The 27,397-nt window shown below is 30.1% G+C and overlaps 1 protein-coding gene across 6 annotated transcripts in view; it reads left to right on the top strand.

The window, feature by feature from the left end:
- The window catches only part of LOC143222571 (uncharacterized), a 39,322-nt gene extending 14,268 nt beyond the window's left edge, over window positions 1–25,054 (top strand). Inside the window, exons 3-11 of one of the 6 annotated variants that reach the window (XM_076449238.1) lie at window positions 1,546–1,599; window positions 3,879–3,914; window positions 5,188–5,325; window positions 8,618–8,923; window positions 14,468–14,503; window positions 21,626–21,670; window positions 21,988–22,029; window positions 22,691–22,831; window positions 24,825–25,054. In XM_076449238.1, coding sequence (XP_076305353.1) covers window positions 1,546–1,599; window positions 3,879–3,914; window positions 5,188–5,325; window positions 8,618–8,923; window positions 14,468–14,503; window positions 21,626–21,670; window positions 21,988–22,029; window positions 22,691–22,831; window positions 24,825–24,952 — 926 coding nt within the window. In that variant the 3' untranslated portion in view covers window positions 24,953–25,054. Of the gene's footprint in view, window positions 1–1,545; window positions 1,600–3,878; window positions 3,915–5,187; window positions 5,326–8,617; window positions 8,924–14,467; window positions 14,504–21,625; window positions 21,671–21,987; window positions 22,030–22,687; window positions 22,832–24,824 lie in introns of all 6 variants that reach the window. The other 5 variants (XM_076449237.1, XM_076449236.1, XM_076449241.1 and 2 more) reach the window with 5 other exon arrangements.
- The last annotated feature ends 2,343 nt before the right edge of the window (window positions 25,055–27,397 follow it).

Below are 27,397 nucleotides of genomic sequence, written 5' to 3' on the forward strand. Positions count from 1 at the left end.
TTATTATTTTTCATTACTCTTTGTTTGAGTTCTAAATTAAATTGAATAAAAGATAGCATATACCTTTGTGCACTACATTTTTAATATTAATGATATAAAATTATTGAAAATTTTACAAGTTTCTTATTTGTAATACTTACATTATGAACACATATTAAATGTGTCTTTTCTGTTACCATAGTTTTAGCAGTAATGCTGAGAACAATTCTGTAAAGAATATGGTTTATTTGCAGTGATAAATACATTACGTGGCCAAAAGTATGTGGGTACCCCTTCTGATTAGTGGGTTCAGCTACTTCAGTCATACCCACTGCCAACAGGTGCATAAAATCTAACATACAGCCATGCAATCTCCATAGACAAACATTGGCAGTATAATGTGTTGTATGAAGAGCTCAGTGACTTTCAACATGACACTGTCATTGGATGCCACCTTTCCAACAAGTCAGTTCAACAAATTTCTCCCCTGCTAGAGCTGTTCCAGTCAACTGTGAGTGCTGTTATTTTGAAATGGAAACATCTAGGAGCAACAACAGCTCAGCCACAAAGCAGTAGGCCACAGAAGCTCACAGAACAGGATCACCGAGTGCTGAAGTACTTAGCATGTAAAAATCGTCTTTCTGCAGTTGTAATACTCACAACCAAGTTCCAAATTGCCTCTGGAAACAATGTGATCACAAGAACTGTTCATTGGGAGTTCCGTGAAATGCGTTTCCATGGCTGAGTGGCTGCACACAAGCCTAAGATCACCATGCACAATGCCAACCATTGGTTGGAATGGTGTAAAGTACACTGCCATTGGACTCTGGAGCAGAAGAAATATGTCTCTGGAGTGATGAATCATGCTCCACTATCTGGCAGTCTAATAGACAAATCTAGGTTTTACAGATGCTAGGAGAATGTTACCTGCCTGAATGCATAGTGTCAAGTGTAAAGTTTTGTGGAGGAGGAATAATGATCTGGGGCTGTTTTTCATGGTGTGGGCTAGGCTCTTTATTTCCAATAAAGGGAAATATTAATGCTACCACATATAATGGCATTCTAGATAATTGTGTGCTTCCAACTTTGTGACAAGAGTTTGGGGAAGGTTCTTTTTTGTTTTAGCATGACAATGCTTCCATGCACAAAATGAGATCCATACAGACATAGTTTGCTGAGGTTCATGTAGAAGAACTTGACTGGCCTGCACAGAGCCTTGACCTCAACCCCATCGAACACCTTTGGGATGAATTGGAACATCGACTGCAAGCCAAGCCTCCTCTTCCCACATCAGTGCCCGACCTTATTAATGCTCTTGTGGCTGAATAGGAGCAAATTCCCACACTCATATTCCAAAATCTAGTGAAAAGCCTTCCCAGGAGAGTGGAGGCTGTTACAGCAGCAGAGGGGAGACTAACAACACCATATTAATGCCCATGTTTTTGTAATGAGATGTTTAACAAGCACATTTGGGAGTGATGGTGGGCTGTCCACATACTTTTGGCACATGTAGTGTATATATCAAGTTAATATCTTACTGACTGATTCATCATTTTCTTTATGTAGCTGCTGTTGTTTCCTTTTCCACCGATATTTCACACAAAATTTTCAAAGAACCAAGTGAGTTTTTTAACTTCTTATCTTTATAGTTTCAGTTTAATAATGTTACTGATAAAGTGTTTTATTTATTTACATTTAATGTCATTAAGATACTGGTTAAAGCTTTCCATAGTTAGACTTTAACATATCTTTTTTTTCAAAAATTTATTTAGCTGCCTTAAGCTGTTGTCCAGTTCTTGTCCACAACAATGACAAACTCACTTCTGTTGAGTTAATATACATATTTGTTTGAGGATTATATTGGGCATTTCCCATTATTCTCTAGGTACTTAGTAGCCCATCTCTTAGTAAATTAAAATGATTTATTATATTGCTACAATAAAACAGTTAGCTTCTCCTTGTATCCATTGACTAATTTCATTTGGTTTCTGTCCAAATTATCCCTTCTAAGATACAGGCTGCTTCATCTGTAGCATTATGTATTCCTCTGAATTACCATAAAACAATGTGATTGTGTTTGTCAAATTTATGGACGTGTGAAACTGCTACTGTGTCTAGCTCTGTATCTGCCTTAGCACTCAGTGATGGCATTAAAGTTCCAGTTCAGGCTTTTTCATCCATTTCTGTTTTTCTGCCATGCTAATAGCCATATAACTTGTTTCATTTTCATTAGTTATTATTTACTTAGCTTACAGAATAACTTATTTTGTACTATACTTTAAAAGTGTATTTCAGGATGGCTGGTATAAGTATTAACACTTTTACTAATAAAGCAGAGAACAATGTTTCGACCTCCTTAGGCCATCTTTTTATTAACCTGAAGATGACCTATAAAGGTCGAAAGGTTTTCCTCTGCTTTATTAGTAAGTATTAATATCCATACCATCCATCCTGAGATACATTTTTACTTCAAGTGGTTTTCTCATCATCACAGATATACTTTGAAAGATTTCTTGCTTTTGAAAATATTATGTAATTAATAATATTTTTATAGTTACTAAATATATGTTAAAAATTCAATTTTATGTCCTTATTGTAGCTGTAAATCTTGAAAGAGGAATGAACAACAGTTTGAAACTCACTCATAAGTCTGAAATGTGCTTGTGAATATGGATATTAATTTTGTGTTTAATGATGATAATTGTTATAGATATCTTTACTGGTCATTTATGTAGTAGGGTGATTATAAAGAAAACCTCTTGTTTAAAATGGTTATGCCTTAAAAATTACTTTCCTACTAGAATTAAGTGAAGCAAATTAAAATTTATAAGCTTTATTCAGAGAAGTTTGAACATGGTATAAGGTGTTTTAAAACCTTTAGCAGAAAATGTTCATTATGCATTTAATCATGGAAAAATGTTTGAGACAATTTATCTGTCCTCATAATATCATATTTGATGGCCATTTTCAGATACTTGGAACTCAGATACGTTTTCATATTATTTCAATTTTTTTTTTTTTACCTTTTGACCCAAATAAACTTGCCAGCATTTTGACAGCACAGGAAAGAGCAGTTGTATGACCCTATACAATGACACACACTCACATTATTCATATCCACATCATATTGTTAAAAGAGAAAGCATAATATTTTGTTAGAAAGCAATCTAAATATGGAGCATAACATCCTTTTGTGCTGTATCAAAACTTTCTTCAGTAAAGTGTATGATCATTAAGGGATCATTGATGTTTTTTTTTTCTGACAAGCAAATTTGAAGAGACAGTTATTTCAAATGTGTAATTTTCTTTGTAATCACAAGTTGTATTTGACTTTTTCAGTACGTTAACTTTAAGCTTAAAATTGAATTGTGTCTTGCAGTAGCAAAGTGTGTTTGTTAAATTGTCTGTTTTAAGCTTAGTATATTTTTTCACTACACAAAAATGTTAATGTTATATCTATATCTTTTGGATAGCTTTGTGTAAACCTTAATATATGGATTTTTAACTTGATCAGTACCTTATGCAATGCATATGCTAAATGTTCAAGTGAGAGATCCCTAACTTACTAGTTTTGGCCAGAGAAATGTAGTTTATTGGTAGTACCTCCCACTTATGTAGCTTCTCTTAACCATATAGTGGAAATCTTTATTATAATTATGATTCGTTTACAGCTCAAAGATACCATATCTTGGATATTTTGTTCTTCACCACAACAATTCATAACATGACTAAACCTCATGTGAACCTAAGTATGAAAAAAATATTTTAATGTATATTCTGAACAGTAGAAAATAAATTGATTTTTTAAAGCATTTTCACTTAATGCTATAAATGTATGAATAGAATGAATTAGTTTTAGTAACGACAAATTATATGCCTTTTATCTTGATATTTTACAGAAGAAATTAAACAAAAGGATCAAGAAAAAAAAGGTGGTATGTTATATTTTATTTAAAAAAGGAACTTTTAATTTCTGTGTGTTTGTGTGAAAAAATATCATTTTTTATGTAATGATTCATACATTTAACATAAATTTCTTTTTTCAAAAACTGTAAAACCTTTAAGCTGTTGGAAACATCTATCAAAGGGTTGAGTACATTTTATTAAAACACTTTTAACTTCATAAATCACTAAGTCACATGACAACCACAACTGGGGTAAAATCAAAATGGAGTAGATTTATATAATAACCAAAATTTGACGTTTGTAATTTTCTAGGTAATGTGATGCCACTTAAAACTGATCGCTTTTGAGAAGGATTACAGCCTTTTCTGATATAATTGTTCATGTAATTGGATCATAAAAATGTATTAAATTTAGGAACTTCGAATTCCTAAATTAGGGATACCCCCTGTACTTAATGGCATTGTAGATTAAGGAGTGTGGATCAACTTCAGCCACCAAGATCATCCAGCAAAAAGTTGTACTCCAGGCATGGTAAATAGAGGTTGGCATCTTATAACAAGTGAGAAAAAAAAAAAAAAAGGTCATTGCCAAAACAGTCTATTATCCCAGGCAATACTACAAAACAGAAGGATCTCCAACTCTAAAATGACATAAGTCACATGTACAAGTTGCTTCTTTGACATAACCATGAAAGGAAGATCAATTATAAACAATCGTATGAAATATACCTTGTTGAAGAAATCTGGCAATATATGGTGATACTCAAAAAAGCTTATTGTGATAACTGAAAAATGTGTTGTACCATTCTATAGTAGTCATTGGGTGAAAACATTTCAAAACAACACATGATATGTTACAAAATCGTATCAAAAGGATTAATGATCATTATTGAATGCTTCATCAAGGGAAAATTAGGAATCAGGAGGGTGGATATAAAAAACGTTAATGCGAACTATACTTATTATGAGATCAATGTTCTGATCAATATTCTGAACAACCAGACTGTTCAAATGGATGGGCATTGTAGGCCATCATTCGTGCACACTAGATAAGTTACAGAAAGGATGCAGCAAGGAGTGGTGTGTTTTGGATAGGGCTTTCTGACAGCAGAGTTTTTTTCAAAAAAGATTACATTACAAGGCCATTTGCTGAAATGCTGAACAAGTTAATATGGACTATAACTATGTGGTGAGGCTTTAAAATCGTTTTATTACAATGTACTGAACCCTTTGTATTTAACAAAGTTGCTAAGCATTAAACTTGATAAAATTTGATAACCAATAATATTTTATTCATTTCCAGCAGGTTCACAAACTGGCTGTTTGAAGGAACCAATTAAGTTTTTGTATGATGTGACTGCTGGAAAGCAAGCCAAATTAATAAAAGATTCTTATCAACTGTTAAGACCACTCTACTGTAGATGCTCTTTCTTAAAGTCAGGTAATTTGTGGAGTAATATGCAAAATATTTAACTAAATATATATAGTGGATATATTTTTAAAATGTGTAATTTATGAAACAGGGGATCAAACTTGCAATGATTATAGGTCAGTAATAATGTGGATGTATATTTTAGTACTGGACTACTCTTGAGGGAAAATGGGATTTTATTTTTGTATGGTATTATACTGTGCAAATCACAAATTTGTGATATAAATATTTAGCTTTGTCATTTTTATTGTGGTATTTGAAAAATCAAAATAATGGAAGCATAGAGATATTTGAATACTACAAGAGACTTCTGGGCCTAGTATGTAGTTGAAGAGTATACAGATTTGCCAGTGTGGTTAAATGAAAGAGACAAGATTTAGTGTAAGACGAAATGGTTTATTGTCAAAAGTTATAATGAAAATAAAGACTGCTAATGATGTGTAGAAATGTTATGAGACTGAAGGTGAATATACTGCATAATATTCCTACTTAAAGGAAGGATGTCATGTACATAAACCATCTCCACGTAACAAGAGACTCAAAGATTTTGATGAATGGAATGTGAGAACAAGTGCAGAAAAGAACAACTAATTTCTACCTTTTCAATCTGGAAACCATGTAATACAATTATACAATAAATAAAGAGTGCTTAGTTTATTCTTTTCTGAATTAACTTGAAACTAAAGTAAAATATGTTCTGATTGTCTCTGCTTGTAGATGCACTGAGTTCTTCAAATGCTATAAATATATTCAAAAACACCAAAACTATACAAAAAACATTCACACTGTAGCTTACCAATAACAGATAAAAAAGGGACCAAAATGAAAAAAAAATATCTACTTCATTTGACAGCCACCTTGATGCAATTATCCCATAAAAATGCAGGTAAATTCCTTGACTAGTAAAGCTACAAAAAGTAACATTTAAAAGTTATTTCAACTAGGCTTAAAGAGTTGAAGAATCAGAAGTCATTAAAACCTAGAATTTAGTAAATACATATTGTGAAGTGATGAATGGAGTAACTTAAAATATGTATCATCAAAAAAACAATAATAAACTTCATTTATAATAAGTTTTATTTATTATATTTTATATCATTTTTACAACTACTTCAGAAGCAACCTACTACTTATACTGTATAGCAGGCTATACACTGAAAAATGTTCTGTGGACCAATGGAAAATATTGAAGAAAGTTCACACACTGTTAATATTAAACAGAACAAAAATATTCAGTAAAATCAATGTCTGGCATGAATGTAGGTGTTCAGCCTATATTAAAAATCATTTGATATTTAATATAAAAGATATACAGGATGTAAAATAAAAATGTAAAATAACTTGTAATTAAAAGAAAAAAATTAAACAGGGAAATACACAAAAATTATCATAAATTTTTAAATGAGTAAGGTTTTTATGCTTATATTCAAAAGTCTTTAGCTTTAGCAAGTATTTCTATAGGTGAAGGACAGTCAGGTGCCATTCTGCCATGTTTTTCTACGTAGTCATTTGCTGTGGCACTGACACATTTGTTGAGTTGTTTTAAAGTTCTTAAATGTTCAAAAATCTTTCATATAATTCATTAGATGTTTTTTCAATATAAAATTCATTGCATGGTCTACAGTTTGCCTCATAGCAGATTACTCCTGAAGAAGTTGTAGAAACAAAATGTGAGTATAATAAATATAGCTTTATCCTGGTGTTTATGGTCTTTTTTTCCTTGTTTTAAATTTCATAAATAAAGCATCTCACCTACAGGAGAGTATAGTATGTTAAACCTGCATACTACAACCATTTAAAAAATTGGAAATTAAATGAAACTATATATTTGTATTTACTAAGTATATAAAGTGTAATAAAATGGAAACAAAACTGTTTTCAAATGAACTGTGTTTGGAATATTATTTTAAATGTTACAAGTTAAGAACTACACATAAATTCAGTAGCAGTAACGCAAAAGTTGAGATAAAAAAATGCAGGTATTTTAGAATTTGAAATTAATTTACCTCAAAGAACAAAGCTGCTTTCACACATAGTGTTCTTTCTCTCTCTCTATGTAGCTAACCAAATCATGTTCCCCTTGTGTTATAGGGAGGAATATTCAATGCAAATCAATAAGAAACTAGATTTCTCAGTTTCTGAATTAGAATTCTAGGAAAATATTTTTTAATACTACTACGATATAACATATATGGTGTAAGACATTGGAATATGTGATATTTTACTCTTGTTCGTTGTATCAGGTTGTTCAAAAAATAATGGCAGATTTTAAATTTTAACTTTAATAAGAAATAAAAAAAATTCAAAAGCAACTTTATTAATTAAAATAGGAACATAGTGAATGTATACACTTTTGCCAATGAGAAACAAGATTATTTATGCCATGACAATAAAACTAGTCCTGGAACTAAAACATACTTCAAAGCCATTCTCTGCTGCTACTCTGTTGTTGAATCTTTTGTCCTGTAAAAAGTTTTTTAAATGCTTTAACAAATCTGGAGAGTAAGGAGGATGAGGCAGTTGGTTGATTCCAATGGTAGAAGGATGTCCTCTGGCCTCCTTGTTTTCAAGACTCGCATCCCTATAACGAAACTTTATGAACCAATGCTGTACTGTACATTCCGAGATGTTCTGAGTTCTCCTTATTTTAAAGACTTACATCTCCATTACAAAACTTTAGAAACGAATGCTGTACTGTACATTCTGAGATAGTTCCTTCACCCCATGCTTGGTTGATATTGTGAGCTGTTTGCAATGCATTGTGACCAAGTTTTAATTCATGCAAAAAATGATACACAACTTTTCCATCATTAATTTTAAGGGTATGAAATGTTGGAAATAAAGTTTTAGAAGAGAATAAAACCACTAATGAATAGAAGAAAGCTTTAGTTTTCAGTGGTATATATGAAATCGTACAAAAGACAGATTTTTTTTATCACTCTAAATGGCTAAAAGTTTGATATAAAAATCTGCCATTATTTTTAAACAACCTAATAAATATACCCTTCCATACTACATTTGGTTCAATATTATTTTGTTGCTTATTCTAAATATATTTGGTTATACAATTTCCTCAAGCCTAGTTATTTTAGACCAAGTGTACTTTCAGGGCAAAGTAAGTTCAATTCTCCCCTGTATTTCTATTTTATAAACCCAACATTCTAAATGTGATACATACATGTATGAATTATTTTGTATGAAAATGGGAAGTTGGCATGTTAAACTGTTTGCCATTCCAAAATACCTAAATTATGTATATCGATAATCATACTAAACAGAAATTACATTTTTTTTAAACTAGGGATTGGCTATGGCTTACTTCTAAGCCATAAAAAACCAAAGGCTAATGTGTTGCAGCTTTCAAAAGAAGTCCAAATTTACTCACTACCTTTGGGTGAAACAGTAATTCCAGTATGTCCTGGCGAGCCCTCTACACCTGAGTATTCTTCCCAAGAAATTGTACTTCCAGTACTTAATGAACTGAAAGAAGTCTCAAAACCAACACGACCTACACAATTTTGCCCATCAGATGTTCAGAATTCTTGCCCACAGTGTTTTTATACGTTTAATGAAACAGTGGATCATCTTTACTGTACTGCTGCAAGAGGTATGTTATTTCTGATACCTTTTCTTAAAGGATGTATATAATTGTATTTATTATTTGATTTAGCTTTTCAGATTCAACTTGTTTATCGAAGTATTACAGTGGTATTCAATTCCCAAGAGCTGGTAGTGTATTTTGTCAAACAGCTTCTCATCTGTCATTTTAAATTTAGGGACAGTTAATGCACATAAACTTTTGTTTGTTTTTTATTTTGAGAAGGGCTATCTATGGTAGCCATCCCATGGTAAAACTAGAGAAAAGGCAGTTAGTCATCATCACCCACTGCCAACTCTTGGACTACTCTTTTATCAACAAATAGTGGGATTTACTGTTACAATATGATGCCCTTATGACTGGAAGGGCAATCATGTTTAGTAAGATGGGAATTTGAACTCATGACCCTCATATTGCCAGTCAAGTGTCTTAACCACCAGTCTGTGCCAAGCCAAAACCTTGTGTTATGAATATCCAAAATAAAACATTTAAGTATTGTTCCATAATCCCCTACATTCTGAATTTGATCTTGTGAAATATATATCTCATTTTCTTTGCATTACACCAATGTACTTGTATATAAAAAACGAGTTTACAATTTTTTTGGTTTTGTTTCATAAAAATTTCAACTGGAAACTGCATAGTGAGATGTGGTATAATTATCCAATTTTATAAAATTGATTTCTTTATAAACACTTTTAACTTATATTTGTGTATTTTAGAATAATTGAAGAGATCCATTCATTCATTTTTCTTATACTTTAAATATTTTAATGTATTTAAAAATGATTAGTAACAACATGCTTCCATTTGGGATAAGTTAATATAAATTATTTATTGGTGTGTGTGTATATGTATATGTCCTAAATATCTATACACACACACAGACACAAAGTTTTCAATTTAGAAGATCTGACATTCTTATTTTTTATTGTTATAAGTAACATGATTTGAAAATTAAATACAAAAGTAGGTTATTTGTGTTTTGTTTTCTCATTAGTAATAGTCATTTTCAGTTTGCTTTGATGAGTAGGGCTTAAATATAACAAACACAATATACTCAAAGTACTAATTTCTGAAATCAGTTGATATAAATTGACTAAATCTATTGACCCACTACTTTTATGTTCTTATACCAGACTCTCAAATATCCTTTTATAACCTAGTCATAACATTTTAAGCCTCATAAAAGGAAAATAAATATTTTATTACAATTTTGATAAATTTTATCTGAATGAATTACATATAACTTCTTTACATATCTTTTAATTTGCAACTATAAAAGTTTAAGATAAAATTGCATAATACAATTTACGAAAAGGGTTCTGATGAACATATTTTCAATAAATAAATGTTATTTGTACATGGATAAAAGATTAAAAAAATACATACAATGCTAAATTATTGCACAATGGACTAGATTTATTCAAAACAGATGCATCCCTAAAAGGATTACATGTTTTGGTGGTGGTGGTCTACAACACCTCAATAAAATATTGATTTTTTTTGGGTTTGTGTTGATTCTGTTATATTATGTTCTCACTTTAGTTTAGTCTAATTAATCAATTTCATATTTTTCCAGTCTATAACAAGAGATGCTTTTACTGCACATACTGCTAAAACAGCTTAATTTACTTTATATTTTTGTTATTTAATTTGAAATTTTAGGTTTCTACATACTTGTTCAATATAAAGTTAATCACCAAAACTAAGGAATTTTATAAGTAATACATTTATGAAGTTGCTCTGTTTTATCTTTTAAACTCAAAAGAGAATTATTTAGTATAACATTAAAGGACAACGAGGGACCTTTTCATCCATGTAGGCCATTCTACCTAATAAATTAAACACCTAAATCCTCAAAGCTAACTCTTATGATTTATATATATATCTAGTTTCCCACAACCTACCTTCTGTTAACTATACCTGTCATAGCTAAAGGCAGACACTCACAGTTTGCCCCTAAAAAAGAAAGGTCCACCTTTCAAAAGTTCTGTGGTTATAGGGTTTCTATTTCATTTCTGTCAAGACTCCTTGAATATATGTGTTTTTCTAACATCATAATTATACTCCTTAATTAAATATCTAAACTGAAACTGAACTGACATTGCAGTAATTTAAGTTGTTATACCTGCCAAGTCCTAAAGAGTCTTGATAGGTAACAAAGAGCTCTCAAAAACAGTTTTTACTCTTCAATGCCACACAGAAGCTTAGTATATCTCTTGAGAAATAACAAAGAGCTTCAGGAAAAGTTGTTACTCTTCAATCCCACACAGGAGCTCAGTTTGTTAATTTTACAAGGAAAGATTGATCATATAATCTTCTTGACAGATAGGATACATACTAACAGTTGAGCTAGTGCCTGATTATTATATACCATGAGAGTTAATGTGAAGTGACTGATATGACTCTAGCATTAGTGACCAGAGTTCTATTTATGTGAGTAGTCAGTCAAGCATCCAGGAAAAGCTATGACTGAAGATCATTAAGAAAAATTCCAAGAAAGGAAGAACAGTTTGAAAAAAGCTTGAACTCAGAGTGTCTATGGTGATGATGCATGAATGGTCAGTACAGATCATGTGACATGCACATGTATTTGTTTACACAAGTGGTGGTGACATCAGGCATTGAAGGCTGTCAGTGACAAAGGTACAAGTAAGAAGATGTATTCTGCAGTACATCCTGCTTGTGATAGTTGAACTGATTTGGTTTTCAAAACACAATTTTAGGTTTCATTTTAAAAGATAAACATACTTGAAAAATAAAGCTTATCTAAAATTGAGATGGGATGACATTAAGTCCTCATAAATTATGGATTAACCTATAAAAATAATAATTAAAGGATAAATTAAATACTAATGATTATGATTAAGCAAGCTTTGAATGGTTCTTCTCAAAGCCTTGGATCTAAAGATCCAACAGCTGAAATTTTGGTTTGAGGGGAAAGTAGAGTATTTCAAAAAAATCACTTTTACTAGACAGGTTCTGATAAAATATGCATGCCCGTTGCTCAGAGTTGAAAATGAGATACTCGGTTATTATGTGTGTGTGTGTGTGTGTGTGGTCATGTCTGGTCATGGCAGGTAAGCTTTACTTAAGATGTGATGTTGTTGATCATGCTAACAGACTTATATCTTGCCCAAAAGGCCAGGAAAGACAATTTGGGCAAATTATTGTGTTTGTTGAATGAAGCTTTCTTGTAGGAGGTGTAGTTTGACTAGTGAGAGATGTATCTGGTGGAATTCAGTTGGGGGTCTATGACCTATTTTGATTGCTTTGTTCTGGAGATTCCGTATGTTTTTGTTATATCAGTTATCTGTCATGTTACAAGTTACAGTGTTATCACACCCAAAAAGGGGTCTAATGAAAGAATTATAAATCAGGACAATGATTTTGGTGGAGCAATCTTGTTTGATTATACCAAATTATCTAAGGTAATTAATTCTGGCACTAGTTCTCAAGATAATATCATTATAGTGTTTTACACCAGAATAAGTTGGATGAAAGTGTTAGACCTAGAAACTTAATATGTTTATAAAAATTTATTTAATTGTAGTTTTACATTCGTAAATTTTCCCCAGGACTTGTTTATTCTTTTGTAGAAAGTTATGATTTGTGTTTTGGTAAGGTTAAGGGCAACACATCATTTTGATACTGTATTAAATGAGTCCTGAACTTTTAGAATTGGCAGTATGAACATTACTTGATGTACTCCAAATAACAATGTCATCTGCATATTGGGAGGCTAGTGTGTAGTTTAAATGGAGGAAGGGTATGTTGTGGGACTCCAGTAACTAATGTGAATGAGTGAAATACTGCTTTGTTAATCTTAACTTTAGCAGTACAATGAGGGAGGAAGCTTGATACCTGTCATACTATTAAGGTTATAATGTCAATATTGTGTAGTTTATATTTTAAAACATTATGCCAACTGAGTCTAAAGCTTTTTGAACATCAACAAAGGTGGCTGTAATTGTTTGTCTTCTGTTGAAGTCTTTATACTATAGATTGATTCAGTCAATTTGAGTAAGTAGCCTGAGGTTTGTTTGTTTTTCTTATCAGCATTTTGATTATTCATCAAGATCTGTTTTACTTCAAGGTAACTATTAAGTTTATTGGTTATAGGTTTTCTATTAATTTTCGTCATGTGTTAAGTAAGCTAATAGGTCTAGAATTACCAGGGTTTCTTTGTTCATTATCATTCTTAAGTATTGCTCTACTGATTTCCATATACTAGGATAATATCATGATAGTAATGATAAGTTATAAATTACAACTGTGTGTTCTACAGTCAGGTCAGAGAAGTGTTTAAAGATTATGTGCCTGGTGCCTTATGTATGACCTTCTTTAAATTTTGTTTTATTTCTATGAGTGATGTAGGATGTGTCAATGTATTATGAGAATCATTAGCTTGCTGAACAGAAATCAGGAACCTTGACATGAAAATAGCAGGATTGTTAACAACTTGGTCATTTTTGTGACTAAACTTGTGATGAGTCAAATGATGCTAAATTAGGTGTTACAAATATGTTTTCAAAGTAATGGGCAAATAGCTCCACTTGTTTACTAACAGTTGAAGCTATTTTGTAATTATATTTGTGTTAATGTTGCTTACACTGTTATAAGGATGATTGTTAGTGATTGATTTAAGCTTATCCCAAAATATCATAGGATCTTAATGTGAACTAACTATGGATTTATAGATTGTATCCCAATTATCATTTTATTGTTTTTGTATAGGTTTTCTTTTGTTCTCAAGATCATAACCTCTGCTCCTTGCTATATGTTTTAAAGAAACTAATTCCAATCTTAATTAATAAAGATTTTCAGAGCTTTAAATACAAACATGGAAAATGCAGATAATTTCTGTGGCCACAGATAACATTATTTGTTTCATAGTGGAAAGGCATCCAAAAACAGTTTCTATAATACAAAACTGTGAGAAATGCATTATCCCATTTGATTTTCATATAAAGGAAATTTAATTGACCTTTTTTATTTTTCAGTTTCCAATGTAAAATAACTAGATTAAGATGTTATTTAAACTTCATTAATGTATTATTGCTATTCTTCCCCACCAAAAGCATGTCATCCACATACCTTAACCACACAAAAGGTTTAATTACAGAATTATTTAGTGCGTGAATTTCAAATTTAGTTATATACAAGTCACATTACATGAGACGAGAGAGATTGATACCTACATTTTTTAATGTTTAATTTTAATTAATAAATAAAATTTTATTGTGCAATAAGTAAGTTAACATTGTACTTGAGTTTTTAATCTTATATTTTTAATAATTATGAATTATTTCTTGAATATTGTTACAGCTTGTTAAACTTTTATTGAAAATATAATGAATTTTTAAAAAAACGAAAAAGAGATGCAGTCTGTTTCATACACCTACATTTACAATTCCAGTTACTGTACAATTGGTTGTGTCATTTCATGTACATACGTACGTATAAATTATCTACAACATACTTTTAAAAAATTATTTTAAAACTTTAGTTTTTCTGTGGTAAAATATATTTTACATTTATGGTTTTCAGTTTTACTGGTTTATGTTGATGAAATTGACAGAGAGGGTAAGTTAACTGATTTAGTATTAATCTTTATAATGTGTATTGATTACAATAATAATTATATTAATATAAAGTTTATGGTATATGTATGTGTTAGACGTTAAAAATGAAATAATACTTTACATTTAAGGGTTTTGTTATTTCTTCTGTTTATTTTAGATTAATATTTAACTTTTGCTATAAATAATGACTTTGAAGAAATCACTTCAAATTTAATACACTTAGCATTTTAAAAACAATTATAATATAGTCAGTTATTAAAAGTATCAAATGATAAAATAACTCTTGTAGTGCTAAATGTTGTACTAATCCACTTATTTCTTTTTATTCTGAGCACTATAAATGTTTGGAGCTATAATATTTGTCATTAAAAGTGTATATTACTCCTAAAAGTATTAAGTATTGTTTTAAACATGCATGTAACAACAAGTTATGCTGAAAAATCTTTTACAAAATTTTGAAACTAATTAGTATTTGAATTACTACTCTTGATAATGTTTGTTTCTTTGTTTGCATTTTAAACATAAATTTGATTTGTTATATATAATTTTTAATTTATCAAATTGATTTAATCATTGTAGGCTTTTCAGAAAGCATGCTTTCATATGTACAAACAATAGTAGTAGTCAAATTTCTGATTTGGTTGTCCCAAATAAAATACCTTTTCTCTTAAGTTTGTGTGCAGTTTTTTAAGATATCAGTTTCTATGAAACACATTTTTAATATAAAAGGCAAAACACATAAAACTAAAATATTCAAATGACTGTCTCTGTTTTAAATAATGTTACAAATTTGTCAACAAGTGCAGAAAATGTATGAGAATTATATTTAAGGTTTGATATGTCAAAGAAAATTAAACAAAAGAGGTATGTTTTGGGGCTGCCAGTGTGGTAATCTCACAGTTAAGTACAGGGACTCAAACTCCACTAGAATTATAGGTTTGAGGATCTAATATGTGGAAATACTGTTGTATTCATTTGCAACAAATGAAATGAAAGAGACAAGGTGATTAGGTATGAATGAAAACAAGACACTATTTTCTGATGACAAGTTGAAAACTGAAAGCTGGTTGTTGTATGGTAGAAATTAAGATATAGAGGTAGATAAAGTGTGCTTAACTTAGGGCAGAAAACGTAAAACAAATGCAGCTGCTAAATAAATTGAAAATATAGTTAAGAGGATATGATCAATATAAGCAATAGTTATGAGGCTTGAAACACACAGACTTTACTTCACAAGCTAGTCTTGACTTACCAAGACTCAAATTCTACTTACACAAAAGTCAGAATAAATCTGATTATAATTTGGAAGATCTAAAAAAGTTTAAGTATTTTGTAGTCATAAAATATAGACTGAGAGAGTAAGATACGTACTATTTATCAATACTTTGGTTTGATTCTCTTGTATTTTTTCTGTACACTAGTAAGTCTCTTATATTTCAAGTTTTAAGTAGGTGTTAGTTCTTATAATTTACTTAATTAATATACCCAAACCTTTTATATTTATTTTTTTGTAACTTCGTTTGATTTTTATGTACAACTCGAATTTGTTGTGAATGATTCTGATGTCCTGCTGTTATTATTATAATATCAGATTCTGTACCAGAAAAAAAGAAGCATTGGTATTTCCCAAAAATTAAAGTTACCCATAAGTAACATGTGACATTTTTTATTATCTTCTTATTAAATAAATAGAAAAATCCCATTGTAAATTAGCAGTTGCTAGTTGTTATAAAAATGATAAGAATATTATTATAGAAATTTTATTAACGTCAATTAATAGATAAAAAAGAAAGTAACCCTAACACTGTGATATGTGGGAAGATTATTTTATTTCAATTCTAAACTTAACAAGGGCATCCATTACAACACCATAGTTTCAGTTAGTTGATGTTGCTTATATAAAAATATGAAAAAGTAGTGTATTTAGGTGATTGACATTTCATTACTTTGTTATAAGCTATGCATTGGTTTGTAAATTTGTAAATACTTTATTGATTTTGGTCATCAGAAGCACAACTTACTATTGTAACATGCTCTTTCATTTTGGAGATTCTTTTGGATTATCTTTTTAAAATCATGTAAAATCCCTACTTATATCTACTTAAACATAACATATTAGTTTATTTCTTTCTTAACATTTGTAGTTGTTAGCCTAAGCAACTACACAAAAAAAGTTTCAACAGAAATTCTGACCTTAATGGTAATTACACCTAACTACTGAATAAACTTACTTACACAATTTTTTTGCCAACACTATACTGTAAACAACGTTTTTTACACTAAACTCATAAACCTGAATAATAATTTAATTCACTAGATGCCTTCTTGTATACATATAGGTACTGTGCCCTTGTCTCAACATCAGAAGAAGCTTTTCAATTATCATATCATTATGCTTAGTAGTACCCTCTAGCAAACAAACTATAATATTAAAAATATAGCTTGAAACACTGTCCCATTCCTGTATTTTGAATTATCTTGAACAATCCTGACACACATAAAAAATTACATTAAATTATCTTTTAATATCCAAGGGTTGTGGTATGCAGATTGGATAATTTTTCATACCCTATTGTTCTGTCACTGGGTAAATGAGTGAATCCACCAGTGGCTTCATCCTTGATGGTTCCATGGAACTGGTCTCAATAGGAATCTGGTGTCTTTAGCAGGTTAGCTTTCCACAAGCAAATTCCTCCCTGAAATTACTCAGTTGCCCATTCTCTCACCAATCTAATTTCAAAGACAATCATAGTGGCTCATCTTTTCCTTGGACTGTCTGTCTCTCTTAATTCCAGAAAGCCAAAATATTTGTTTTTCTGTAGGATAACATATGGTCTTTCCAAACATCTGTGTAACTTTGGAGTTTATCATTTGTTGTAGCACAAATTGTACAGCTACCCCAAATCACCTAATGAAATTCAGTCCTCCCAAACATCAGTGATGATTGTATGTTGCTGTAGCTTCATGTACTGTTGTTAAATAACTCATAAGTAGGAGTAGAAAATCTTGGTCGCTTTTTTTTTCAGTGTTCACCCACATAATTGGGTAATTGATTTAAAAGTGTTGAGTGTAATTTCTCTGCCATTCTGTCAGAAAATAGATAACTGGTTGTTGTCTGGTCTTGTTTCCAAGAATCTAACACATTTATGCAAACAAGATTAATTCACAGTTTCATCCCTGACCTGAGTGAAGTCCTTGTTAGGAACAACATATGCTTCTGTCCATTTAGTGAAGGGCCAAGCATATTCATAGCAACTCTCTAAAACTATGCTCTAACACAGTACTGCTTTAGATACCTATACAGTTTCTTTCATTGGCTGTTTCACTCGCATATTCTACACCAACTTTCTACAGATTCCTTACACTTAATCCATTATAAGTACTTTCTTACTCTCTCTCATGTGTTTATAACATCTTAGTACTCAGCAATTAGAAAGCTGCAGAGCTGATAGAGTGCTTTGGAATACAAAAATTTTGAAGCTGTTTAAAGATAGCATTACCCTCTATCCATGTCTGTGCACGAAGTCAGTTCTCAACATGCACTCTTTCTTAATGTCAGTTACCACACTCAAAAAGTATATAGAATCTTTTTACAATAAAGGTAATTTTCAACATTGTTGGAGGCAGTTTCTCACCTTTCACTACCAAATTGGAATGAGTTATTGCAGATGTAAAACCAATGTTGACTAACTTACTGCAAGGTTTACCATCAGTAAACCCATTGACTATGGGACTGATTTATTTAAGTAATGAATTTCTTATCTTATTGGGCCAAATTAAATATTCTCAGCCACACTTCACCCCATAAGACAGCTAATTTCTGTTTTATGATGTCTGATTAACCCATTATTGTTACTTGCTGGAGTTCCAGAGATGTCAGAATCTTGAATTGATACTGCCTGTTTACATTTTTCTTCATTGTCCTTAGCTTCTTGTCTTTCTGGCTCTAATTTAGGAATATCAGCTTGCAGCATTTCCTGACCCCCTCGTCTTCAGTTTCCAGATCTGTTGGTTCCCACAATAGGTTCCATTCATATTCTTGAGAATATTTGGCTCAAGCAGACAAGCAACAACTGCATTGGTGTCTATCTCAGGGGTGGGAGAGCAGTGGGTGCAAGATTACATATTTTCCTGAATGTTTGGAGATCTTTGACCAGGGATTTATGGGTTCTTCAGGTTTTGACTGCAGGGTTGATCATCCAGTTTACATCACCTCCACCATTGTCTGGTCAACCTGTTGCCTTTACAACTCCAATAGATCCAAGGCAAATGAAACTCTATTCTCAAGCTATAAGAGAGTTGTTAGTCAAAAAGGCAATAGAGAGGGTCAGTACCATTCTTCTAGAATTTTATTCATGGTACAATTGTTTGAGCCTCTTCACTTTACTGTGAAATATTTTCTCACCATAGAATGGCACCTTGTACCAAGACTCTGGATGACTAACTTCATTGTTACCGACACTTATCTCATATTCCCATAGCAGAACCTTCTGAGATTTGTGTACAAGGGTCATATGCTACAATTCCAGGCTCTTCCCTTTGGTAGATCAAATTAAGTTTATCTATTAAAGAACTTGCCACTAATGCCAAATAATGAAAAGGGGCAGTGTAAATAATGTAGTGAAATTCTATGTTTGGATTGTGTTTTATTTAAATTTTCTAGGATTTTTAAAACAGGTTCATTATTTTTAATTGTGCAGAAATTACTTTTCATATCCATATTTTGTTATATTTTAACAAGTTAATTATTCAGTAATTTACTCAATAAAACTGCAGATTATGTTAGTATAGTTTTAACTGAAGTTGAAATAAAACCAATTTAATTGGAGATTTATGTATTGTATATAGATATAGTAATTCTGAATATGGTTTTGATACAATGTCAAATGTTTTGCACTTTTCACTAACTTGTTAATAAGATGCTTTTTAGACTTATTATCTAATTTGTAAAGTTTTTATAGTGTTTACCATATTGATTATGATTTATGCACAAAAGTATTTGTAGATAAAGCCAAAATTGCAGGTGCAGTAATATGTTTCTACTGTATTTTACACATTTTAGTTTTAAATTGAAAAAAGTTAAATATATTGGATATTTTTTAAATTAATAAAAGTTAATTTATTTCACTCTATTAATCATATAATATCTCTATTCTAAAAACCAATTTGGAGAATAATTTTAGCAAAATTAAGTTTTAAAATATAACTATCTGTGTTTTTCTTTATATACTTTAAAATGTCTTTTTTTACATATTTATAGCTCTTTTATATTTAGCACTTTTTCCAGGATTTTTCATAAATAATTATTTTTTATTTTATTCAAATTTCCAGTAATAATGTGTTTATAAAAAGAATCTCCCAAAGAGTTTGAGATCTGTACAGATTTATGCAAGCAAGTGAAGGATTAGAAATTTGTTCCATGTATTGCATATTACATTTACCACATGTTAGTAAATAATTTACATATTTTTATTTTACAAAATGAATAATTCTATATGTAATCAAATAAAAATAATTAAGGCAAGGCCATGTGAGACATTGCTTGCTATCATGTTTTAGAACATTTATAGCCAGAAGAAAAAATGAATGAGTACAGGATGAATATTGTCATCATGTATTATCAAACACTGATGTACTTTATTTAGATTTAGATATTGATATAAAAAGGAAATTATAGTAACATGTTTGAAAAAAGAAATGATTTCACATTTCAAGTATATGGTAATGTTTCAAGAAATTGCCATACATAATATTATACATTAACAATTTCATAGGTATTGTAAAATTTATAGCAATGTAGAAGTTTTAATATCTAATATAAATATATTGATGAAACAATTAATTTCCAAAGGATTTGATGAAAAATTTTTAAGCAAATATTGAAAATTATTCTGTAATACAAATTAGGAATTTTTACCTAAATTTGAAAATAATAGCGTAAAGTTTCACACACACTGAAAAGTAATTTATACGACATAATAGTGGGTGGGAAAGTAATAAAATACTTAATTGGAAATTTTAAAATCTTATATAGGTGGACTAATACAATTGTATTACTATTCCTGTATAAGACTTGCTACTGTGTGGATTTCTTTAAAACCACAGAAGGTCCAGATGGTAGCACTGAAGGATGGAGGATGGGAACTATACTAACAGCAAAAATGTTGAGTAGTATGGTAGTATCTTAGCATTTTGGTGTTTATGTCCAAACATTACTTTTGGGAGCTGGAATACCATCTTCAAGAACAGTTTTGCTCTCTCTCCTGTCAATCTCTAATTATTTTCTTTCTTACCATCTTATTATTATTATTTTTGTTAGCTGATTGTGTGAGGCCAGTGAAATTGAGGTTAAACTGGATAAATGATGTATCTCTAAAACAATTTGGGTCTTACTTCTGTTTACACCTGAAAAGCCATGGTACATTGTATAATTACCCACTTTATGACTTGTGTACTTTTGTTGATTATTAGTTTTATAGCTGTGTTTCTATTGTATACATGCAAATCTACTATGATAGTTCAAGTGACTTTCAGTTGTGGTCAATCAGCTTTATTTTCATAATATGATTAATAATGATGTGTATATTAATTTACCTTGAGTCAGTGGACTGTACACATAGAAAAATCTCTGAAGAATGAGTAATATGGTGAATGAATTTTATACTGTTGCATCATACTTTGTAGTGTATGGAGTAGTCCATGTAATTTAGTAAAACAATCTCATCTACATGTACGTACACACACAAATATATATATATGCATGCACGTGTGCATAGGCATGCATATTTTTTAAAAACTATGCTGTGCAAATTTTATTTTTACTTTACTGCCAATAATATTATTATGTTTCGTGAGAGAGAAACAAAGGAGTTAAAGGTAGTTAGTATGGAAATTATTTAGTAATATGAAAAAATGCAAAAAAGCATTATAATATTTTTAAATTTGTTTCTTATATATACTAGCTGGTGTCATAGTTAATTTTATACTGTCACTTGATTTTTTTTTTCATTTCCTTTCACAGAACATCTTTTTAAGTCACCTCAAAGTAATTTTATTTGTACTTTAATCATTTTTTTCTTCAGATTTTATCTTTCAATGGCCTTCAATTTTTATTCATTTTTAGAGTCTGTGGGTGCTAATGACTACAGCCTGAAGATAAAAGTTGATGGTTGGTACAAATGGAAATTAAAATAGTTTTAATAGCAAAATATTTATTTCAGATATCAAATTTTTTTGTATCAGTGTAAGTTGGAATAAAATCTTAAGTATACTCGTTTGAAATGAAGCTTCTGTACTGTTATTTTGTAAACTAATACTGTGATTTAATTAATGGAATATTTTTATGTTGATTAGTTGCAGAAATGTATGCATTAAGATTACTTTGTATATTAACTCATTAATGCTTATAAAATGTTCTGTAAATATTTATGTCTAGAATAATGTATACATTTAAAAATATATAATTATTTTGTTTCTATCTCACAGCACAAACAGTATTATTATGGAAAAGCTCAAATGTCAGTGAAGGTATGTTAAATTTTTTGTTACTTTTGTATTGGATGAATAGTTATATTATTACATTGTTTCAAGAAAATAATAAAAATATTTATCTTATTATTGTTTCAGCATGATATATGTTGAACAAACTTAATATGACATTAACTAATATATGATGAAAATGCAAAGTATTTTGACAATGTTTTAAGGTTCAAATAATAAGTAAACACATGGTTACTGTTCAACTGCAAGAATTAATAAAAGTAAAAAAATTTTTAGTTCCTGGAAGATAGGTTATAATATTTGTGATTCAAGTTTTTTTGTTTTTAAAAGCTATAAGATTATATTACTACAGATTCTTCTTCAATAATAAACCTGTAATTGTTTTAAAAATGTATATTGTATCATATAATATATAAGTTAAAATTGTTTTAGACAGATCAAACATTTGAGATATCAAACAGTAATTATCAAAAAGTTCCATTCCATTCACAAAAACCTGTGAGACTTTTTTATGTTAGTCCAAAATAATTTAATAATTGAATATCATTTTACTGACTTGTTTTAAATTTAATGTGCCAATGTTCTGGCAGGATGACATTTGAAAGATTATCTTTGTTACTGTCTTTTAAGTTTTATGTCATAAATTGTTTTTGCAATAACATCAGTTTGGTTTTGATGTGTACAGCAGGACCAAATGAAAATATTATATGCATATCTGGAAGCTTGGATGTAGAAGATGATATCACTAAAGATACCAAAACTTTTTATAACAACACTAAACTGGATTTTTACATGAAAGATGACTGTCAGTGTTTCTACATTGATTATCGTAAGTGTACTTTGATAAAAAATTTATAAGATCATTTTTGAAGTTTTAACAGGTATAAGTTATTTTACCTTGTATTGTACCATATCAAGCCAAGTAATTAAAATGATTTATTTATAAAATGTTTTGGATTTTGTGGTCATAGTTAGTGGCATATACAGTCACTTAAGCTCTAATTATTAATTTGTTTAAATAGATACTAGTTACTAACTATTTTCATTAAACATTTTAGCTTTGTCAGGAAATTCCTGAGAAGGACTCTTTCTGTGGTTGAGGTTAATAAATATTTTGAAAGCATATAAGAAGGAAGTATCCAGATTTTATAAACTCTTACGCTTGATTACCACAGTGTGTCATTAGTTAGGTGAATGCCTTTTTTTATTTGCCTTTGCTTTATTTTATGTATGATTCTTATCTAATTATTTTAGTTTCATTTCAGTCTGTTGTATCTTTTCTCCTTCTGATGTAACAGGCTATAGGATTTAAATCAATAATACTGAGTCTTGTTTATCTGTTACGATTCTTAAATCTAATTTTTGTTGGTATTTTTTTGTTTAATGTATGCTGTGAATAGTATTTTTACTCTCCATTGGGCCTTTAAACAAACTGTGGTTACATCATATTGTGTCTTATGAATACTTTTGAATATGACCTCATACTGCTTACATCGCCTCTATATATCAAAACTTTTGACTTAGGTAATATGACTGTGTGTTTGTAAATATGTAAACTTTTGGGGTGGTTTGATTTATAGTTAAGATATAAAACAATGTGTGTGGAATTTTTTATTTTTGTATATTTTAGTGCTACATGAGCTATGTGTTTTGGTAATAAGTGTAGGAATGGTAGTTTGTCACCTTTCCCAGCTATTTCAATCCCTGTTCATTTTATAAGCAGTTGGAGCTGATACAAACAGTTGCAAGTTTTATTATGCTGTGGAACTTGTCATTTGGGTGCTTTCCTGGAGAGCTGATCATTATATTTTGTGGGTTAATAAGTGTCCTTTAGTTGATTGTAAGACGGAAAGTGTATATTCTAGCTTGTGAATTTTAGTTAGAATATAGATGTGTTTGTTTGCACTGTATTTTTGCTGTTAGTTGATTTGAGTGTTTATATTAAAAATGATCTCTGTTTCAAATTTAATGAATACTTAAAATCAACATTTCATATTTATACTCTTAATAACTGCATCTTTGTTTTTGTGTCTATTTTAAGGCATAGTTCATTGCTCCTTGCAGTGATCATAATTTCCTGCAATGTCTTGTAAAGTATAAGAAGGTGAAGCCTAGTCTCTCAAAAATCTTGTTTTACTACTCAAGACCAATGCCCATATGGCAAGTAATGTAATATAACATGGCTTGTTTTGGTTTTATGAAGAAAAAAAAAAAACAATGAAGTTTTAACAAGGTCTTTAACGTTTATCACATAAGGTGGAGGTGTTGTATGAGTTTAAAAGAAACTATTTGTAAGTAATTATAACCCTGTAATTTTATATAGCATATAATACAAAACATATTCATACCAACAATATGTTTGATAGTTTTCACTATGATATAGATCCATCTTATATCTTTTTGATTAACCTGTATTCAGGGTTACTGATGAGGAATGGATCAAAGTACAGATTGAACTGGATATCCCTTGGACTTAAACTTAGAAATGAAAAAAATAGGAATACTAAGTTCATATATTATATTTACTATTGTATGGCTTTATAATGAGAAGAGCTAAATAGGGTACACTTTTCTTCATTTATTCTGTGAAAGTTTTTTCATAGTTTCTATAAGACATATTCACACCAACTGTGTGTTTCAGAGCTGCATAAGTAATATAATTTTAATATTTTTCAAAGTCTGTGTCTTCAGAGTCTTTATAGCTAAATTGAGAATTGTAATAAATAAAGAATCATAATGGGAGCATAGTGACTCTAATTAAATCTTACAATGTACAATGTTGAAATTTTGATAAGGTAAAATTAAATATTTTTCCTTTTCAGCTGTGGGATATGCTTTGATGTTCTTCAGCAAAGAAGAAGCTGTCTCTAAACATCCAGTTCAACTAACAGATGAAGTAACCATTATACCAGTTCCATATGAAACACTTACTCTTCCAAACTGTTTGTAACAATATTTTGTGTCTTCAGTGTGGTTATAAGTCAGCATAATAATCTTAATCACCTTGACTAGAATTTGTATTAAGTAAAATTAAATAAAGAAGTTAGATTTATGATGATTCTTTTGATTTTTACTTGCTTATTATTGAATATTTTAAGATCACAAAGGATATATAAGTAACATGTAACAACTAAATTGAAAATTCACCCAAAGATAAATATTGAAAGGTATGCATAATATCCTTGTAGAGTGTGATAGCACCTTAAATGCTACACTATGCATGATGGATGGCCATATGCCTTCAAACTTTGGATGTTAATGGGACAGTTGAAGCTCACTGGTTATGAGGAAAGAAGCCTCCATGAAATCTGCATTTTTGTTGTTTGTGTTTATCTTAAGGAATGGTCACTGCTCCCTTCAATGATCCTAATTTCCTGCAGTGTCTTGTAAAGTATAAAAAGATGAATCCTACTCTTTTCAAAATATACCTGTCACAAATTTGCTGGATATCTATATTATCTCACTGAGAAATGAGGAACTCATTGGCTTGGCATTCTTTGAATTAGCTGAATCTATAGAGATAAAACAAGCTGTAGTAAAGGTAGTAGATGAAAGGAATGAATGAGCCTTTAAGGCACATCCAGCTAAATATCAGGAAATCAGAGGACATGTTAACTGAAGATTTCCTCATAAAGAGCACAAGAGATATCTTTAGGTGTCACAAAATTCCATCTGGATTTCCAGATTATGATCCTGAGTCATGAGAAGTCAGATATAATTTCAAACAGTTCAGTATTCTAATTTGATAAATAACAAATCTGATAAGTGTATGGTCCTTATTGAAGTGTAAAATGTCATAATAAAAAAAATAAAGAACAGAAACAACTCATTTTAAGTTGTTCAGAATTTAAAATACTTTCCTAAAAGCAAAAATAAAACAATAAAATTACAAGCAATAAAATAAAAATATACTTCAAATAAATAACTTATCACATATAGCAAATATATTTTTATACTACATACAGTACCAGAATACTGCAGCCTAGAAATTCAACCTCACTGAAAAACCTCTAAATATGATCTGAAATGGGTCAGGGTTCCAGCCTCAGATTTTTTTTCATGAATCAGATTTCTCACTTACAATAACGTTTACTGCATGATTAACTGACAACAATACCTCTATGTGCTAATTAAAAATACATTGTTATTCCTTTCAGAGAACCAGATACAAAGACACACAATTTCAACTTAACCCAATTAGTCTCAAAGAAAAGTTAAAGTTAGAAACATTCTTCAGAAATACATGTTCCAATTGGGGAGCTTCAGAAAAAGTGGCAAAATTCTGTGAACTTAACTTTGAAGATAAAATAAGTGGAAAATATGTAATATAGTCTGTTAATATGTACCTTCATTTCTTGCATATGACCAAATTCTTAAGACTAATAACATAACATAGCATTTTGATACCACATTTGAAGTATTTGTCATCTTGACTGTTTCAACCACTAAACTAAATTAAAATACTTTTTAAAATATTAATGCCAGCCCTTGTCATTCATATAGTTATCAGCTTTTTGCTTAAACTCGCACAAATTTACTACCTGTAAAGCATCTGAATACAACTCATTCCAAAAGCCAAACACCATGTTAGACAAATGAAATTATCTTGACTGAAGATGACTCCAACTTTGCCAAAATTTATTTTTGTGTCCCCTAGTCCTACCATTCTTACCATTAAGTAAGAAATAAAGATAATACATTAACCTCAATCATATTCCTCCTAACTCTTCTTTTTTTTCAGAGAAAATAATTTTAGAGATTTCCGTCTCTCTTCATACGACAACCCCTTCCTCCCAGTCACCATTCTAGTAACTGTTTCCAACAATTTAATGCCTTTCCTAAGTTAAGGAGCCAAAGACAGAGCACAATATTCCAAATGTGGCCTAACCGATGACTTGTGCAATGAAATTATAACCTTATTAGGCTAAAAAAATTAAGATAATGTTTTACTTGCATAGTGTTTAAGAAGTCAAACTAACATAAACATACCCATAATTCATTTGCTTGACAATACTTACAACAAAACACTACATTACAAAAGAAACCAACTATACAGCATTAGAAATTTTATAGACTCCTTTAAAGTGTGGTCTAAAATATGCCTCTCAATAAACTGAACAAAAATTTCCTTTTAACAAAGAGAAAATTACGTGTCAAGTTACCATTTAACAATGACATATATTTACTAAAGAATTTTAACAAAGGCACATCCTGAAAATGAAGTTCATTACTACTGAAAGAAGGCATACATGAATAAAAATTCTTTAACCCTTAAATGGCAGCTATCATCAATTGATGCTGCTACTTACAACATTCCCACTGTTTAAGGGTTAATACTAAAGCTGTAATTAAAACATCCACATAAAATACCAATGAACATTATTTAGAGTTGAAC

Source organism: Tachypleus tridentatus, chromosome 8 (assembly GCF_004210375.1).
Source record: "Tachypleus tridentatus isolate NWPU-2018 chromosome 8, ASM421037v1, whole genome shotgun sequence".
NCBI classification, from domain to species: domain Eukaryota; kingdom Metazoa; phylum Arthropoda; class Merostomata; order Xiphosura; family Limulidae; genus Tachypleus; species Tachypleus tridentatus.